The 20,617-nt window shown below is 41.4% G+C and overlaps 1 protein-coding gene across 1 annotated transcript in view; it reads left to right on the forward strand.

Annotated features, from left to right (window-relative positions):
• The first annotated feature begins 1,090 nt into the window (after window positions 1-1,090).
• Pngl (N-glycanase Pngl) overlaps window positions 1,091-20,617 on the forward strand; it is a 189,340-nt gene continuing 169,813 nt past the window's right edge. The window contains exons 1-2 of the mRNA XM_071667835.1: window positions 1,091-1,295; window positions 10,189-10,323. Coding sequence (XP_071523936.1) covers window positions 1,209-1,295; window positions 10,189-10,323 — 222 coding nt within the window. The 5' untranslated portion in view covers window positions 1,091-1,208. The remainder of the gene's footprint in view (window positions 1,296-10,188; window positions 10,324-20,617) is intronic.

The raw sequence follows: 20,617 nt of genomic DNA on the forward strand, positions 1-20,617 counted from the left end.
CCCAGATAACTATGACATGGCACATTTTGAATACTTTTCCTTGTCTTTCTTTTTCCCTTTCATAATCCTGTCTAAATTTCAATTAAGGTCCGGCCTTAATGTGGACTTTCGTCCGCGACAGGAGCCTCCAACGAAAAAAAAAAAAAAAAGTCCAGAGGAGTGAAAGGTGTGCATGAGATAGAAGTGAACTGGAATGATGTGGTACATTGGAGTTGAGTCTACCTGTATCCGTAGACTGAAACAGTGCATGTAAAGCGTCTGGGTAAACATTGAAAAGTTCTGTGGGGCCTAGTTGTGGACAAGGAGCCGTGGAAAGCTTTACATTACATATGACCGTTCAAGAACAGATGTGAGTGGATGCTGCCTTATCTGTTCCTGGCGCTAACGCGGGAAACGGCGATCAAGTATGAAAAAAAATGTATTATATACCATTTGCAGCAATATATTATCTTAAAATAACTGTTTGTTCATTTAAAATTCCTGCTTCTACCTTTTAACCATTTATATTATCTAGATTTAGTTTATGACTATTTCATAGTAGGATGATTAGGTATTCTAAACAAGAGCAAAGAGTAATGGAGGCCTAACTGACCTTGCTCATAGGTCACTGGCCGTTAAACCCACCTAACTTCCAGAGGATATTTTGAACAACTTCAGTGTCATTTGCAAACGTAAACAGAAAGCCGAATACCTCAATATATTACTAAGTATAATGAATAACAGACGAATCACGAGCCTATGTTTGCTAATACATAATAGTTTCTGTTTTGCAGATAAAACGGGCTGCAAATAATTTCTCAGGACTCATTTTCGCCCCTTTTGAGTTGATGTTTTAGTGTGAGTTCTGAAAACGTGTTTATTAATTTCCAGATAGTCGAAATCAGACGAGGAAGTCATTTTAAAGCTCTAAATCAGTAATCCTATTTAATGCACCTGCTGACGAAGTGACCCTCGGGGTATATGAAAGCTATCGTTTACTGTTACTATAATCATTATCACTGATTATGATGATTAGTTAAACAATTATTAGGGAAGACAAAGGAAACATTTAACTAACTTTACATTCTAGAGTGGATTGCGCCCATGTTATTGTCTTTTTTTTTTCTTTTCCATGACTATGATTATTTGATCATTTGGGATTGTTATGTTAGTAGTGAGTGTGTAGTATAGTTGTAATTTTGATACGATACGAGAAAGGACTGACAGCCATGGCAACGTGCAAAGTTAGTTGTGTTGAGTCACTTCTTGAAAATGATAAGGAGCTGATGGAGGGAGCTGTGGAGACGTTACTTAAGGTAGGTGCAGAGTTACAGGACAGTGTTATAGGGGTGGCTTGGGATGTACCGTCCCAGAATTTCCCTGGCCCCAGGACTGGTGGTTTTGGCTGAGGACCCAGCCGAGGAATCTAATGTAATGTAGGACCAAGTTAGAAAACCTAATATAAGACCTAACTTAAGGACTAAACTTAAGGTAAAGTTCTAGTTTAAGGACACCACAGAAATCTCATATGGATTTGGATGAAGTGTATATCATTAAATTTCTAATGCTTTGGTAGTTTATCATTCCAACTCCGAATTGTTAATTGCTTTTGGAAATGGTGACTTATGCTGTAGGGGTATGGTATAGTTTGCTGGGATTACAGAAACATTTCAGGAGCACAGTTTGGAGCATTTTGTTAAACAGTATTAGATAAGGTGATTTTGTTGCAGTTCGGAAAAGATGGGGTTAATTGAAGTAGGTGATACAAATGAAATGAATAATCAGAATCTATGGAAAGTTCTCATAACCTCAGTATCAGTTCAAAATTATCATAATTTTCTGTAATCTGGTCGAAAAATACAAATCACTTGAAAATACACTGTCAACATGGTGCCTTATGGGAACTAGCAAATGACAGCATGATCCCAGCTGGAGTTGAATATACTGTTAGTATATTTCTGCTGTGCATTGTAGTCAAGCTTTGTTGAAAGTATTGTTATTTAGTGATAATGTATTGGTTGCAGGTGGTGAAAGTAAACACTTGGCAGTTACATCATTCATAATGAAAAAAAACCCTCCTGCATCTAAATGCTAATGATGATGTATCACTCTTTTTTCACATAACATATAGATGAAATAAGTTATGCTCATAGAAGTTATGCTCATAGAAGTGTTCCATATACTTCACCCCACATTTTATCTTATAATCTTGGCCCATCCCACATTCATTACTTATTTCTGTATGATTCATAAGAATGATCCAAATTTTGCTTCCCTGGTCTAAATTGCTTTTACAGAGTATAAGGAGATAGTTGATATGTAATGTTCCTAAGCTGTAAGTTCTTTCTGTAATATGCATAAACTAGAACTTTACTTATACTAGAACTTTAGCTAGGGACACAGTTCAGGAACTAACCCAAGGACTTAATATAACCTAGGACCTATCCTTGAAATGTAATATATGACCTAATCTTTCGTATGAAAGAATCAGGCCCTAAGTTGGCTTAGGTTGTAATCTAAGGACTTAATTTAGGACCTAACTTTTTTTTTTCTATAGTGGCTGACTTGTCACAGGGGAAAATATGCCCAACTCAAAGGCATTTTAAGTGAAAGACAAAAGTAGACTAAAACGAAAGCAGAAACTAATCAGGCTCCTGTAGGTGTTTGTATATCTGACTCTGAAAGGAAGAAAGGTTATATGAAGAGGGAATGACAGAAGATGGAAAAGAATCCACACCATATCTTTCTGAGGGAAGAAGGAGGTACAGTGTCATGATAGCTAATCTTAAAGTGGCTTGCTTCTTACACAAACTATGGAAAGCAACAGCCAAATGCATGCCTTGAATCTGAACTTTAAAGGTAGGAATACATGCTGACAGTTTGTGAGAATGGTGGCCAAATGATACCTGTAGATTAGAGAAAGAGTAGCAATGCCACAGCTGATGGAAAGGGATGGTTGTATTGACTTGATTCCAGAAGAGTTAATGACATGAAATGCTTTTGATTTCATTCTGGTTAATTGAGAGGTTGAGAAAGAACTACCTCAGATGTGTGAGCAGTACTTCATACTTGGGCAAATGAAATCCCTTGTGATTGTGAAATAGCTGCCTACAAGAAAATTATTAGCACCTATTTAATGCTGTCAGCTCTTGGGAAGCAGACTTTGTGATGCTGGTGAGATATCTGTGATAGAGTCGTGGATGTGGTTATGCCCAGCAAGTTTTATGTTTATGTTATCACAGTCCATCAGCAAATGCAATGAAATGGCCAGAGATGAAACTGTGTATTAAAACACATGCTGCAACTTGTCAGCTGCTTTTGAGATGTCATGTGCTGTGACGAAATTTTCTGCATAATCACCAGAGGTGAGTGTCATAGGAGAGATCACAAAATCCATATTGGTGATCAGAAAGTAGGGAGAGTAAGTTTAAGTGCTTGAGAAAGTGAAAGTTGAATAGATTTTCAAAGACTGGAGGGGACAGAAATAAGAGCTATGGGGTGAAAGCTAAGAATGTTAAGGGTGGTCACCGTTCTTAGGGATGGGCTGCACCAAGGCATAATTCCAAGCAGGAGGAAAAGTTTGGGTTTTTAGAAAGAGGCAAAATAGGCAAGCATGTATTGGAGCTAGTTCAGAGGCAAACTCCTTTCAAACTTTAGCAGGTATGCCATCTGTGTCATACACCTTGTCCACCTGGAGATGGGAGAGCACTTGGTAGACCCAGCTTAAGGAGAATATAGGAAAATGGCATGAGTTCATAGGGAAGAATGTGGGTAGAGCATTAGAAGCCGAATGATCCTTAGTTGAATCAGAGGAAAATAATGAACAAAAAGATAGGATTTATCATGTAGAGAGTAAATGATAGATTGATAAAGTCAGAATAGTGGAGGAAGTGGTTGGAGCTGCTTTGGTTGTGGATCAAAAAGATTTGTCAGTAGAGGAAGTCAAGACAGCACTCTTTATGAGTGTTTGCTTGACTTTTTGGAGAACTGCTTTGTAGTGATTCCAAAAAGGAATCAAAGCGGAGTGGGTTTCAGGAAAAGGGAAGAGTTTCATGATCCAATATGCACCTTCCCTTATGTGACAGGGATCAGAGCAGTAGTAATAAAACCATTACTTGGGACAAAAAGATTTAGTAGATGGTAAGATGTAGGACTCCATCACAGGCAAGATAACCACGATATGCATTCAGCACAATACAAGGTATACAGCCAGAGAAGCAGAACCCATCCAAGAAAGTTAGTAAAGGAGTACTAACTCGGACAATCTAGGAATTGTAGCCTTTTCTTTTTCCATCTTTAATGATCTGGAATGAATAGACACCTTCCTGGGTTTCTGACCATCACAAGCTCTTTTCCATTATAGTTGATCTTTTCTTTCCTCTAACTTTCATGAGCCATTTCTACCCTCATTGGGCCATGTGACCAGTCTTATTTCTGTTACTTTTAATTAGGAACTCCCATCATCTGTTACCCTCTTTAAAGTGTCATAGTTGGTATTTCAAGGGTGGAGGGGGAATGATAGAGGATAGATGAACTCACTTAGAAGTAAGAGAAATAAAATTGCAGTTAGAAGATCCAAAGGGGGCAGAATTGGTTCATAAACTGTAGGAGAATTTAGAAGTAAGAAAGAGCTCAAGTGTGTTGGAAGAGTGTTTGTGATGATTGGAAACTCATGTGGGGTGTTTGATTATTTGTTCTTGATTATTAAGGATGGAAAAAGAAAAGGCCTTGACTCCACTAAGTTTGTCCTAGTTAAGACTTAAATAATCCTTTTGGTGTACATTGAAATCCATTGCGTAGAGGATCTCATTGCACAGATATGACAATGTAAATGATCTCAGGACAGATGGGAAAAAAGTAGAGCTTTATGGCCATAAGTCTGTTGGTTAAAGAGTTGTACATAGTTGGAGGATTTTTTTGTGGAGGAGAAATAAACAAAACAAAAGCAAGTGGTGAAATTGATGAGAACTGCTATTGACGTTTGTGTGAATAAATTGTACATTTCCTTTTCCATAGCCAGAGGTTGAACCATTATGTGACATTCATTTTTTTTCATTCATTTCAAGCTAAAAGTTTGTTTCTAAATTGTTCTTACATTTTTCATATGTATATATATGTATGTGTGTGTGTGTGTGTGTGTATGTGCATATGTGTGTGTGTGTGTGTGTGTGTGTGTATATGTATATATATATGTATATTATCCCTGGGGATAGGGGTGAAAGAATACTTCCCACGTATTCCTCGCGTGTCGTAGAAAGCGACTAGAGGGGACGGGAGCGGGGGGCCGGAAATCCTCCCCTCCTTGTATTAACTTTCTAAAATGGGAAACAGAAGAAGGAGTCACGCGGGGAGTGATCATCCTCCTCGAAGGCTCAGAGTGGGGTGCCTAAATGTGTGTGGATGTAACCAAGATGTGAAAAAAGGAGAGATAGGTAGTATGTTTGAGGAAAGGAACCTGGATGTTTTGGCTCTGAGTGAAACGAAGCTCAAGGGTAAAGGGGAAGAGTGGTTTGGAAATGTCTGGGGAGTGAAGTCAGGGGTTAGTGAGAGGACAAGAGCAAGGGAAGGAGTAGCAATACTCCTGAAACAGGAGTTGTGGGAGTATGTGATAGAATGTAAGAAAGTAAATTCTCGATTAATATGGGTAAAATTGAAAGTTGATGGAGAGAGGTGGGTGATTATTGGTGCATATGCACCTGGGCATGAGAAGAAAGATCATGAGAGGCAAGTGTTTTGGGAGCAGCTAAATGAGTGTGTTAGCGGTTTTGATGCACGAGACCGGGTTATAGTGATGGGTGATTTGAATGCAAAGGTGAGTAATGTGGCAGTTGAGGGAATAATTGGTATGCATGGGGTGTTCAGTGTTGTAAATGGAAATGGTGAAGAGCTTGTAGATTTATGTGCTGAAAAAGGACTGATGATTGGGAATACCTGGTTTAAAAAGCGAGATATACATAAGTATACTTATGTAAGTAGGAGAGATGGCCAGAGAGCGTTATTGGATTACGTGTTAATTGACAGGCGTGCGAAAGAGAGACTTTTGGATGTTAATGTGCTGAGAGGTGCAACTGGAGGGATGTCTGATCATTATCTTGTGGAGGCTAAGGTGAAGATTAGTATGGGTTTTCAGAAAAGAGGAGTGAATGTTGGGGTGAAGAAGGTGGTGAGAGTAAGTGAGCTTGGGAAGGAGACCTGTTTGGGGAAGTACCAGGAGAGACTGTGTACAGAATGGAAAAAGGTGAGAACAATGGAAGTAAGGGGAGTCGGGGAGGAATGGGATGTATTTAGGGAATCAGTGATGGATTGCGCAAAAGATGCTTGTGGCATGAGAAGAGTGGGAGGTGGGCTGTTTAGAAAGGGTAGTGTGTGGTGGGATGAAGAAGTAAGAGTATTAGTGAAAGAGAAGAGAGAGGCATTTGGACGATTTTTGCAGGGAAAAAATGCAATTGAGTGGGAGAAGTATAAAAGAAAGAGACAGGAGGTCAAGAGAAAGGTGCAAGAGGTGAAAAAAAGGGCAAATGAGAGTTGGGGTGAGAGACTATCAGTAAATTTTAGGGAGAATAAAAAGATGTTCTGGAAGGAGGTAAATAGGGTGCGTAAGACAAGGGAGCAAATGGGAACTTCAGTGAAGGGCGTAAATGGGGAGGTGATAACAAGTAGCGGTGATGTGAGAAGGAGATGGAATGAGTATTTTGAAGGTTTGTTGAATGTGTCTGATGACAGAGTGGCAGATATAGGGTGTTTTGGTCGAGGTGGTGTGCAAAGTGAGAGGGTTAGGGAAAATGATTTGGTAAACAGAGAAGAGGTAGTAAAAGCTTTGCGGAAGATGAAAGCCGGCAAGGCAGCAGGTTTGGATGGTATTGCAGTGGAATTTATTAAGAAAGGGGGTGACTGTATTGTTGACTGGTTGGTAAGGTTATTTAATGTATGTATGACTCATGGTGAGGTGCCTGAGGATTGGCGGAATGCGTGCATAGTGCCATTGTACAAAGGCAAAGGGGATAAGAGTGAGTGCTCAAATTACAGAGGTATAAGTTTGTTGAGTATTCCTGGTAAATTATATGGGAGGGTATTGATTGAGAGGGTGAAGGCATGTACAGAGCATCAGATTGGGGAAGAGCAGTGCGGTTTCAGAAGTGGTAGAGGATGTGTGGATCAGGTGTTTGCTTTGAAGAATGTATGTGAGAAATACTTAGAAAAGCAAATGGATTTGTATGTAGCATTTATGGATCTGGAGAAGGCATATGATAGAGTTGATAGAGATGCTCTGTGGAAGGTATTAAGAATATATGGTGTGGGAGGCAAGTTGTTAGAAGCAGTGAAAAGTTTTTATCGAGGATGTAAGGCATGTGTACGTGTAGGAAGAGAGGAAAGTGATTGGTTCTCAGTGAATGTAGGTTTGCGGCAGGGGTGTGTGATGTCTCCATGGTTGTTTAATTTGTTTATGGATGGGGTTGTAAAGGAGGTAAATGCAAGAGTCCTGGAAAGAGGGGCAAGTATGAAGTCTGTTGGGGATGAGAGAGCTTGGGAAGTGAGTCAATTGTTGTTCGCTGATGATACAGCGCTGGTGGCTGATTCATGTGAGAAACTGCAGAAGCTGGTGACTGAGTTTGGTAAAGTGTGTGGAAGAAGAAAGTTGAGAGTAAATGTGAATAAGAGCAAGGTTATTAGGTACAGTAGGGGTGAGGGTCAAGTCAATTGGGAGGTGAGTTTGAATGGAGAAAAACTGGAGGAAGTGAAGTGTTTTAGATATCTGGGAGTGGATCTGTCAGCGGATGGAACCATGGAAGCGGAAGTGGATCATAGGGTGGGGGAGGGGGCGAAAATTTTGGGAGCCTTGAAAAATGTGTGGAAGTCGAGAACATTATCTCGGAAAGCAAAAATGGGTATGTTTGAGGGAATAGTGGTTCCAACAAAGCTGTATGGTTGCGAGGCGTGGGCTATGGATAGAGATGTGCGCAGGAGGATGGATGTGCTGGAAATGAGATGTTTGAGGACAATGTGTGGTGTGAGGTGGTTTGATCGAGTAAGTAACGTAAGGGTAAGAGAGATGTGTGGAAATAAAAAGAGCGTGTTTGAGAGAGCAGAAGAGGGTGTTTTGAAATGGTTTGGGCACATGGAGAGAATGAGTGAGGAGAGATTGACCAAGAGGATATATGTGTCGGAGGTGGAGGGAACGAGGAGAAGAGGGAGACCAAATTGGAGGTGGAAAGATGGAGTGAAAAAGATTTTGTGTGATCGGGGCCTGAACATGCAGGAGGGTGAAAGGAGGGCAAGAAATAGAGTGAATTGGAGTCATGTGGTATACAGGGGTTGACGTGCTGTCAGTGGATTGAAGCAAGGCATGTGAAGCGTCTGGGGTAAACCATGGAAAGCTGTGTAGGTATGTATATTTGCGTGTGTGGACGTGTGTATGTACATGTGTATGGGGGGGGGGGTTGGGCCATTTCTTTCGTCTGTTTCCTTGCGCTACCTCACAAACGCGGGAGACAGCGACAAAGTATAAAAAAAAAAAAAAAAAAAAAAAAGCAAGTTAATGTAGGTTGGGGATATTTTAAGCCAGATATCATCAAGATCCATGAGGCGAGTAATGATTTTGGAAAACAATGATACAGATACTATTTGGAGATCTGATACAGTTAGGTACAGGAGTTGTATTTCAAAGAGAAGAGCAAAAGAAGTAAATAGATGGTGCACTACAGAATGAGATTAAATCTAACGTGGCAAATATATTGCAGAAATGAACAGAGAAAGAACCAGATCTAGGAGTCAGGTAGGTCCCATTTACATGATGTCGGTCAAGTGGACCTAGCCTAGGATGTAACGTAAGGTCTTAACCTAGGACTTATCCTAAGGTCATAATCTAGAAACTACGATTTAGTTCAGGGACCTACTTAGGATCAGACCCAGCTTGATCTAAATAGGACTTAAGACCTAACCTAAATGCATACATCATCTTAGGTGAACTCAGTTCCACCAGATCTGGAATTTGGAGAAATCAGGAACCAGTACCAGTTATGTAGATGTTCCCAAATATAAAGTGTTATGGTGATTATATTTGGTAAAAGTCTAGTTTTGTTCTGTATAATTTTTTCTCACCTTTCCTACTTGATGTTAGATAGACAATATCTCAGTCACCATTCCATTTAATCTTCTCCACTCATCCCTCTTATACTCATTTTCTTTCACCTTCTTCCAGTGTGTTCCCACTTCTTATTAGTGAGATCTCAGTGCATCTCATTCTAGGATGTCCTGCTGGATGTTTTCCCTAAAGAAGTGAAGAGAGACATTTTTGAGATACCAAACTAGGCTGTGTTGTAGTGGTCCTTACTGACAAGGCAAATACCCTTTGTTGTATTTTCTCCCTTTTCAGTGGTCCTCCCCATCTTGACAGATATCCTTTATGCTGCCACTATGAGTTATTATTTCTTCAGTGGTAACTTAAGGCCTATTGCACTTGTTTCTGCAATGTATTTCTGTGCTTATATGATGTGTTTTGATTTCATTGCACTTGTTTCTGCAATGTATTTCTATGCTTATACGATGTGTTTTCATTTCCTAAGATAGAAATTGTTTTCCCTTTCTTGAAAACGTCCATATTTATGAAGTACCTGGAAATTTAAGTATCTACTGAAGGGATTAAATAAGTAATTTCAAGATGTTATATCAGCTTTAATGAGTGTACTATTTATTCTTCTGTTTCCCATTTTAGAAAGTTAAAAAATACAAGGAGGGGAGGATTTCTGGCCCCCCGCTCCCATCCCCTCTAGTCACCTTCTACGACACGCGAGGAATGCGTGGGAAGTATTCTCTCTGTTTCCTTGCGCTACCTCGCAAACGCGGGAGACAGTGACATAGCAAAATAAAAATATAATACTATTTATTCTGTTCATGTTTCAATATATGTCACAGAAGTGATAAACTTGCTCAGCTCTCAGTTCGTGCTTTATTTTAGATATGTTCCTCATGTTACCTGCATTCACCCGTGTCACCATTGCTTTATATACTGGATCTGTTTTCTACTTCATTTGATTTTCCCAGATTAGGGCTAGGTAAAAGTATGCTTGAATAGTTCAAAGCTACCTCCATTATGCACTATTAGCATTGCTAAAATATTAGGTGATTATTCATACTTATTGCTAAAATATTAGGTGATTATTCATACTTTGTATTTTTACTGCATACATAAATAAACTTGGTTGTTTCTAGATTGCAGACAACATACTGAAGGACCCATCAAATGAAAAATTCCGCAGTTTGAATCTGAGTAGCAGTATAGTGGAGCAAAAACTGATTCCTGCCATAGGTGCCTTAGAGGTTCTCTTCCTTATGGGCTTCCAGGAGGTAAAATCTTCTATACTGTATGATTTCCAGCTCTCAGATTGTCAGTATGGTACTGTGTACCCTTGATCTAAATGAGTTTGTCATTAATTTATTGATAAACTGTTTATATTCTAACATCAAAAATGTTATATGTAAGTTGGCAATGTAATGTTTCAGAATGAATATTATTACATCATGCATTTCATATTGTGGTTTCAGAGATGAACTGTTAGGCATGCATCTCAGCATTATATTTTTTTCATACATATTTACCTTTTCGCATCACCAAGGTAGTGTTAAGAACAGAGGACTGAGCCTGAGATGGATATTCTTCTCTTGCTGTCAATGGACTGAACCAGGGCATGTGAAACGTTTAGAGTAAATCCTGGAAAGGTCTGTGGGGCCAGGATGAAATGGCTTTGATTCCTGTGCATTACACATGACAGCTAGAGACTGAGTGTGAATGAATGTGGCATTTTTTGACTTGTTTTCCTGGCACTACCTTGCTGAGGCAGGGGGTAGTGATGCTGTTTCCTGTAGGATGGGGTAGCGAAAAGAATGGATGAAGACAAGCAAGTATGAATGTGTGCATGTGTATATATGTAAATGTCTGTGTATGTGTGTATATATGCATGTATATGTGCATGTTTCCCATTTTAGAAAGTTAATGTGTGGAAGTCAAGAACATTATCTCGGAAAGCAAAAATGGCTACGTTTGAAGGAATAGTGGTTCCAACAATGTTGTATGGTTGCGAGGCGTGGGCTATGGATAGAGTTGTGCGCAGGAGGATGGATGTGCTGGAAGTGAGATGTTTGAGGACAATGTGTGGTGTGAGGTGGTTTGATCGAGTAAGTAACGTAAGGGTAAGAGAGATGTGTGGAAATAAAAAGAGCGTGGTTGAGAGAGCAGAAGAGGGTGTTTTGAAATGGTTTGGGCACATGGAGAGAATGAGTGAGGAAAGATTGACCAAGAGGATATATGTGTCGGAGGTGGAGGGAACGAGGAGAAGTGGGAGACCAAATTGTAGGTGGAGGGATGGAGTGAAAAAGATTTTGTGTGATCGGGGCCTGAACATGCAGGAGGGTGAAAGGCGGGCAAGGAATAGAGTGAATTGGATCGATGTGGTATACCGGGGTTGACGTGCTGTCAGTGGATTGAATCAGGGCATGTGAAGCGTCTGGGGTAAACCATGGAAAGTTGTGTGGAGCCTGGATGTGGAATGGGAGCTGTGTTTCGGGCATTATTGCGTGACAGCTGGAGACTGAGTGTGAACGAATGGGGCCTTTGTTGTCTTTTCCTAGTGCTACCTCGCACACATGAGGGGGGGAGGGGGATGGTATTCCATGTGTGGCGAGGTGGCGATGGGAATGAATGGGGGCAGACAGTGTGAATTGTGTGCATGGATATATATGTATGTGTCTGTGTGTGTATATATGTGTACATTGGGATGTATAGGTATGTATATTTGCGTGTGTGTGTGTACATTGTGTATGGGGGTGGGTTGGGCCATTTTCTTTCATCTGTTTCCTTGCACTGCCTCGCAAACACAGGAGACAGCGACAAAGCAAAATAAATAAATAATAAATAAATAAATATGTGCATGTATGGGCTTTTATATATATATATGTATGTGAATGTTGGGGTGAAGTGGGTGGTGAGAGTAAGTGAGCTTGGGAAGGAGACTTGTGTGAGGAAGTACCAGGAGAGACTGAGTACAGAATGGAAAAAGGTGAGAACAAAGGAGGTAAGGGGAGTGGGGGAGGAATGGGATGTATTCAGGGAAGCAGTGATGGCTTGCGCAAAAGATGCTTGTGGCATGAGAAGCGTGGGAGGTGGGTTGATTAGAAAGGGTAGTGAGTGGTGGGATGAAGAAGTAAGATTATTAGTGAAAGAGAAGAGAGAGGCATTTGAACGATTTTTGCAGGAAAAAATGCAAATGAGTGGGAGATGTATAAAAGAAAGAGACAGGAGATCAAGAGAAAGGTGCAAGAGGTGAAAGAGAAGGCAAATGAGAGTTGGGGTGAGAGAGTATCATTAAATCTTAGGGAGAATGAAAAGATGTTCTGGAAGAAGGTAAATAAAGTGCATAAGACAAGGGAGCAAATGGGAACTTCAGTGAAGGGCACAAATGGGGAGGTGATAACAAGTAGTGGTGATGTGAGAAGGAGATGAAGTGAGTATTTTGAAGGTTTGTTGAATGTGTTTGATGATAGAGTGGCAGATATAGGGTGTTTTGGTCGAGGTGGTGTGCAAAGTGAGAGGGTTAGGGAAAATGATTTGGTAAACAGAAAAAAGGTAGTAAAAGCTTTGCAGAAGATGAAAGCCGGCAAGGCAGCAGGTGTGGATGGTATTGCAGTGGAATTTATTAAAAAAGGGGGTGACTGTATTGTTGACTGGTTGGTAAGGTTATTTAATGTATGTATGACTCATGGTGAGGTGCCTGAGGAATGGCGGAATGCGTGCATAGTGCCATTGTGCAAAGGCAAAGGGGATAAGAGTGAGTGCTCAAAGTACAGAGGTAAAAGTTTGTTGAGTATTCCTAGTAAATTATATGGGAGGGTATTGATTGAGAGGGTGAAGGCATGTACAGAGCATCAGATTGGGGAAGAGCAGTGTGGTTTCAGAAGTGGTAGAGGATGTGTGGATCAGGTGTTTGCTTTGAAGAATGTATGTGAGAAATACTTAGAAAAGCAAATGGATTTGTATGTAGCATTTGTGGATCTGGAGAAGGCATATGATAGAGTTGATAGAGATGCTCTGTGGAAGGTATTAAGAATATATGGTGTGGGAGGCAAGTTGTTAGAAGCAGTGAAAAGTTTTTATAGAGGATGTAAGGCATGTGTACGTGTAGGAAGAGAGGAAAGTGATTGGTTCTCAGTGAATGTAGGTTTGCGGCAGGGGTGTGTGATGTCTCCATGGTTGTTTAATTTGTTTATGGATGGGGTTGTTAGGGAGGTGAATGCAAGAGTTTTGGAAAGAGGGGCAAGTATGAAGTCTGTTGTGGATGAGAGAGCTTGGGAAATGAGTCAGTTGTTGTTCGCTGATGATATAGCGCTGGTGGCTGATTCATGTGAGAAACTGCAGAAGCTGGTGACTGAGTTTGGTAAAGTGTGTGAAAGAAGAAAGTTAAGAGAAAATGTGAATAAGAGCAAGGTTATTAGGTACAGTAGGGTTGAGGGTCAAGTGAATTGGGAGGTAAGTTTGAATAGAGAAAAACTGGAGGAAGTAAAGTGTTTTAGATATCTGGGAGTGGATCTGGCAGCGGATGGAACCATGGAAGCGGAAGTGAATCATAGGGTGGGGGAGGGGGCGAAAATCCTGGAAGCCTTGAAGAATGTGTGGAAGTCGAGAACATTATCTCGGAAAGCAAAAATGGGTATGTTTGAAGGAATAGTGGTTCCAACAATGTTGTATTGTTGCGAGGCATGGGCTATGGATAGAGTTGTGTGGAGGAGGGTGGATGTGCCGGAAATGAGATGTTTGAGGACAATGTGTGGTGTGAGGTGGTTTGATCGAGTAAGTAATGTAAAGGTAAGAGAGATGTGTGGAAATAAAAAGAGCGTGGTTGAGAGAGCAGAAGAGGGTGTTTTGAAATGGTTTGGTCACATGGAGAGAATGAGTGAGGAAAGATTGACCAAGAGGATATATGTGTCGGAGGTGGAGGGAACGAGGAGAAGTGGAAGACCAAATTAGAGGTGGAAGGATGGAGTGAAAAAGATTTTGAGTGATCGGGGCATGAACATGCAGGAGGGTGAAAGGCGGGCAAGGAATAGAGTGAATTGGATCGATGTGGTATACCGGGGTCAACGTGCAGTCAGTGGATTGAATCAGGGCATGTGAAGTGTCTGGGGTAAACCATGGAAAGTTGTGTGGGGCCTGGATGTGGAAAGGGAGCTGTGGTTTCGGGCATTATTGGATGACAGCTAGAGACTGAGTGGGAATGAATGGGGCCTTTGTTGTCTTTTCCTAGCACTACCTCGCACACATGAGGGGGGAGGGGGATGTTATTCCATGTGTGGCAAGGTGGCGATGGGAATGAATAAAGGCAGACAGTGTGAATTGTGTGCATGTGTATATATGTATGTGTCTGTGTGTGTATATGTATGTTTACATTGAGATGTATAGGTATGTATATTTGCATGTGTGGACGTGTATGTATGTACATGTGTAGGGGGGTGGGTTGGGCCATTTCTTACGTCTGTTTCCTTGCGCTACCTCGCAAACGCAGGAGACAGCGACAAAGCAAAATAAATAAATATAAATATGTATGTGAGTGGGTGGGCCATTCTTCATCTGTTTCCTGGCGCTACCTCACTGATGCAGGAAACTGCAATGAAGTATAAAGGTGCAAGAAGTGAAAAGGAGGACAAATGAGAGTTGGGGTGAGAAAGTATCATTACATTTTAGGGAGAATGAAAAGATGTTTTGGAAGGAGGTAAATAACGTGCGTAAGACTAGAGAACAAATGGAAACATCGGTGAAGGGGCAAAGGGGGAGGTAATAGCTAGTAGTGATGAAGTGAGAAGGAGATGGAGTGGGCATTTTGAAGGATTGTTGAATGTGTTTGATGATAGCTGGCAGATATGAGGTGTTTTGGTCAGGGTGGTGTGCAGAGTGAAAGGGTCAGGGAGAATGGTTTGGTAAACCATATATATGTATGTGAGTGGATGGGCCATTCTTCATCTGTTTCCTGGTACTACCTCACTGATGCAGGAAATGGCAATGAAGTATAAAGGTGCAAGAGGTGAAAAGGAGGACAAATGAGAGTTGGGATGAGAAAGTATCATTAGATTTTAGGGAGAATGAAAAGATGTTTTGGAAGGAGGTAAATAACGTGCGTAAGACAAGAGAACAAATGAAAACATCGGTGAAGGGGGAAAGGGGGAGGTAATAGCAAGTAGTGATGGAGTGAGAAGGAGATGGAGTGAGTATTTTGAAGGATTGTTGAATGTGTTTGATGATAGAGTGGCAGATATGGGGTGTTTTGGTCAGGGTGGTGTGCAGAGTGAAAGGGTCAGGGAGAATGGTTTGGTAAACAGAGAAGAGGCCGTGAAAGCTTTGTGGAAGATGAAAGCTGGCGGCAGGTTTGGATGGTATTGCAGTGGAATTTATTAAAAAAGGTTGTGACTGAGTTATTGATTAGTTGGTAAGGATATTCAATGTATGTATGGGTCATGGTGAAGTGCCTGAAGATTGGTGGAATGCATTCATAGTGTAGCTGTACAAGGGCAAAGGGGATAAAGGTGAGTGTTCAAATTACAGATGCATAAGTTTGTTGAGTATTTCTGGGAAATTATATAGGGGGGTATTGATTGAGAGGGTAAAGGCATGTACAGAGCATCAGATTGGGGAAGAGCAGTGTGGTTTCAGAAGTGGTAGAGGATGTGTGAATCAGGTGTTAGCTTTGAAGAATGTATGTTAGAAATACTTAAAAAACAGATGGATTTGTAGATAGCATTTATGGATCTGGAGAAGGCATATGATAGAGTTGATAGAGATACTTTGTGGAAGGTATTAAGAGTATATGGCGTGGGAGGTAAGTTGTTAGGAGTAGTAAAAAGTTTTTACCAAGGATGTAAGGCATGTGTATGAGTAAGAAGAGAGGAAAGTGATTGGTTCCCAGTGAGTGTCAGTTTGTGGCGGGGGTGCGAGATGTCTCATTGGTTGTTTAAATTGTTTATGGATGGAGTGGTTAGGGAAGTGAATGCAAGAGTTTTGGAGAGAGGGGCAAGTATGCAGTTTGTTGTGGATGAGAGGGCTTGGAAAGTGAATCAATTGTTGTTTGCTGATGATACAGCACTGATGGCTGATTCATGTGAGAAACTGCAGAGGTTGGTAACTGAGTTTGGTAAAGTGTGTGAAAGAAGAAAGCTGATAATAAATGTGAATAAGAGCAAGGTTATTAGGTTTAGTAGGGTTGAGGGACAAGTGAAATGGGAGGTAAGTTTGAATGGAGAAAAATTGGAGAAAGTGAATGTTTTAAATATCTTGGAATGGACTCAGCAGTGGATGGAACCATGGAAGCAGAAGTGAGTTCCATGGTGGGGAAGGGGTGAAGGTTCTGGGAGCGTTGAAGAATTTGTGGAAGGTGAGAACATTATCTCAGGGATCAAAAATTGGTATGTTTGAAGGAATAGTCGTTCCAACATCGTTACATGATTGCGAGGCATGAGCTATAGATAGGGTTGTACAGAGGAGGGTGGATGTGTTGGAAATGAAATGTTTGAGGACATTATGTGATGTGAGATGGTTTAATCGAGTAAGTAATGAAAAGGTAAGGGAGATGTGTGGTAATAGAAAGAGTGTGGTTGAGAGAGCAGAAGAGGTTGCATGAAATGGTTTGGAGACTTGGAGAGAATGAGTGAGGAAAGATTGACAGAGAGGATATATGTGTCAGAGATGGAGGCAATAAGGAGAAGTGGGAGACCAAATTGGAGGTGGAATGATGGAGTGAAAAAGATTTTGAGCGATTGGGGCCTGAACATACAGGAGGGTGAAAGGTTTGCAAGGAATAGAGTGAATTGGAATGATGTGGTATACCAGGGTCGATGTGCTGTCAATGTGTTGAACCAGGGCATGTGAAGCGTCTAGGGTAAACCAAGGAAAGTTTTGTGGGGCCTGGATGTGGAAAGGGAGCTGTGGTTTCGGTGCATTGTACATGACAGCTAGAGACTGAGTGTTAATGAATGTGGCCTTTGTTGTCTTTTCCTAGTGCTACCTCATGCGCATGCAGGGGAGGGGGTTGTCATTTCATGTGTGGTGGGGTGGCGACGGGAATGATTAAAGGCAGCAAGTATGAATTATATACGTGTGTATATATGTATATTTCTGTGTATTTATATATATATGTATACATTGAAATGTATAGTTATGTATATGTGCGTGTGTGGATGTGTATGTATGTATATGTGTATGTGGGTGGGTTGAGCCATTCTTTTGTCTGTTTCCTTGTGCTACCTTGCTAACACAGGAGACAGCGACAAAGAATGATATATAAGATAGATATATATTTTTATTATTATTATTATTTTGCTTTGTCGCTGTCTCCCGCATTAGCGAGGTAGCACAAGGAAACAGATGAAAGAAAGGCCCAACCCACCCACATACACATGTATATACCTACACGTCCACACACACAAATGTACATACCTATACATCTCAACGTATACATATATATACACACACAGACATATACATATATACACATGTACATAATGCATACTGTCTGCCTTTATTCATTCCCATCGCCACCCTGCCACACATGAAATAGCAATCCCCCCCCTCATGTGTGCAAGGTAGCGCTAGGAAAAGACAACAAAGGCCACATTCGTTCACACTCACTCTCTAGCTGTCATGTAATAGTGCACTGAAACCACAGTGCCCTTTCCACATCCAGGCCCCACAGAACTTTCCATGGTTTACCCCAGACGCTTCACATGCTCTGGTTCAATCCATTAACAGGACGTCGACCCCGGTATACTACATCGTTCCAATTCACTCTATTCTTTGCATGCCTTTCACCCTTCTGCATGTTCAGGCCCCGATCACTCAAAATCTTTTTCACTCCATCTTTCCACCTCCAATTTGGTCTCTCACTTCTCCTCGTTCCCTCCACCTCTGACACACACACACACACACACACCAAATTGGAGGTGGAAAGATGGAGTGAAAAAGATTTTGAGTGATCGGGGCCTGAACATGCAGGAGGGTGAAAGGCAGGCAAGGATTAGAGTGAATTGGATCGATGTGGTATACCGGGGTCGACGTGCTGTCAATGGATTGAATCAGGGCATGTGAAGCGTCTGGGGTAAACCATGGAAAGTTCTGTGGGGCTTGGATGTAGAAAGGGAGCTGTGGTTTCGGGCATTATTGCATGACAGTTAGAGAATGAGTGTGAACGAATGGGGCCTTTGTTGTCTTTTCCTAGTGCTACCTCGCACACATGAGGGGGGAGGGGGATTTATATATATATATATATATATATATATATATATATATATATATATATATATATATATATATATATATATTTCTTTTTTTTTTTTTTTGCTTTGTCGCTGTCTCCTGCGTTTGCGAGGTAGTGCAAGGAAACAGACGAAAGAAATGGCCCAACCCATCCCCATACACATGTATATACATACGTCCACACATGCAAATATACATACCTACACAGCTTTCCATGGTTTACCCTAGACGCTTCACATGCCCTGATTCAATCCACTGACAGCACGTCAACCCCGGTATACCACATCGATCCAATTCACTCTATTCCTTGCCCTCCTTTCACCCTCCTGCATGTTCAGGCCCCGATCACACAAAATCTTTTTCACTCCATCTTTCCACCTCCAATTTGGTCTCTCACTTCTCGTTCCCTCCACCTCTGACACACACACACACACACACACACACACACACACACACACACACACCAAATTGGAGGTGGAAAGATGGAGTGAAAAAGATTTTGAGTGATCGGGGCCTGAACATGCAGGAGGGTGAAAGGCGGGAAAGGAATAGAGTGAATTGGATCGATGTGGTATACCGGGGTCGACGTGCTGTCAATGGATTGAATCAGGGCATGTGAAGCGTCTGGGGTAAACCATGGAGAGTTCTGTGGGGCTTGGAAATAGAAAGGGAGCTGTGGTTTCGGGCATTATTGCATGACAGAGAATGAGTGTGAACGAATGGGGCCTTTGTTGTCTTTTCCTAGTGCTACCTCGCACACAAAAAAAAAAAAAAAAAATATATATATATATATATATATATATATATATATATATATATTTTTTTTTTTTTTTTTTTGCTTTGTCGCCGTCTCCTGCGTTTGCGAGGTAGTGCAAGGAAACAGACGAAAGAAATGGCCCAACCCATCCCCATACACATGTATATACATACGTCCACACATGCAAATATACATACCTACACAGCTTTCCATGGTTTACCCTAGACGCTTCACATGCCCTGATTCAATCCACTGACAGCACGTCAACCCCGGTATACCACATCGATCCAATTCACTCTATTCCTTGCCCTCCTTTCACCCTCCTGCATGTTCAGGCCCCGATCACACAAAATCTTTTTCACTCCATCTTTCCACCTCCAATTTGGTCTCCCACTTCTCCTCGTTCCCTCCACCTCCGACACATATATCCTCTTGGTCAATCTTTCCTCACTCATTCTCTCCATGTGCCCAAACCATTTCAAAACACCCTCTTCTGCTCTCTCAACCACGCTCTTTTTATATCCACACATCTCTCTTACCCTTACGTTACTTACTCGATCAAACCACCTCACACCACACATTGTCCTCAAACATCTCATTTCCAGCACATCCATCCTCCTGCACACAACTCTATCCATAGCCCACGCCTTGCAACCATACAACATTGTTGGAACCACTATTCCTTCAAACATACCCATTTTAGCTTTCCGAGATAATGTTCTCGACTTCCACACATTCTTCAAGGCTCCCAGAATTTTCGCCCCCTCCCCCACCCTATGATCCACTTCCGCTTCCATGGTTCCATCCGCTGCCAGATCCACTCCCAGATATCTAAAACACTTTACTTCCTCCAGTTTTTCTCCATTCAAACTTACCTCCCAATTGACTTGACCCTCAACCCTACTGTACCTAATTACCTTGCTCTTATTCACATTTACTCTTAACTTTCTTCTTTCACACACTTTACCAAACTCAGTCACCAGCTTCTGCAGTTTCTCACATGAATCAGCCACCAGCGCTGTATCACCAGCGAACAACAACTGACTCACTTCCCAAGCTCTCTCATCCCCAACAGTCTTCATACTTGCCCCTCTTTCCAAAACTCTTGCATTCAACTCCCTAACAACCCCATCCATAAACAAATTAAACAACCATGGAGACATCACACACCCCTGCCGCAAACCTACATTCACTGAGAACCAATCACTTTCCTCTCTTCCTACACGTACACATGCCTTACATCCTCAATAAAAACTTTTCACTGCTTCTAACAACTTGCCTCCCACACCATATATTCTTAATACCTTCCACAGAGAATCTCTATCAACTCTTTCATATGCCTTCTCCAGATCCATAAATGCTACATACAAATCCATTTGCTTTTCTAAGTATTTCTCACATACATTCTTCAAAGCAAACACCTGATCCACACATCCTCTACCATTTCTGAAACCACACTGCTCTTCCCCAATCTGATGCTCTGTACATGCCTTCACCCTCTCAATCAGTACCCTCCCATATGATTTACCAGGAATACTCAACAAACTTGTACCTCTGTAATTTGAGCACTCACTCTTATCCCCTTTGCCTTT

The sequence above is a fragment of the Panulirus ornatus genome, chromosome 12 (genome assembly GCF_036320965.1).
Source record: "Panulirus ornatus isolate Po-2019 chromosome 12, ASM3632096v1, whole genome shotgun sequence".
NCBI lineage: Eukaryota > Metazoa > Arthropoda > Malacostraca > Decapoda > Palinuridae > Panulirus > Panulirus ornatus.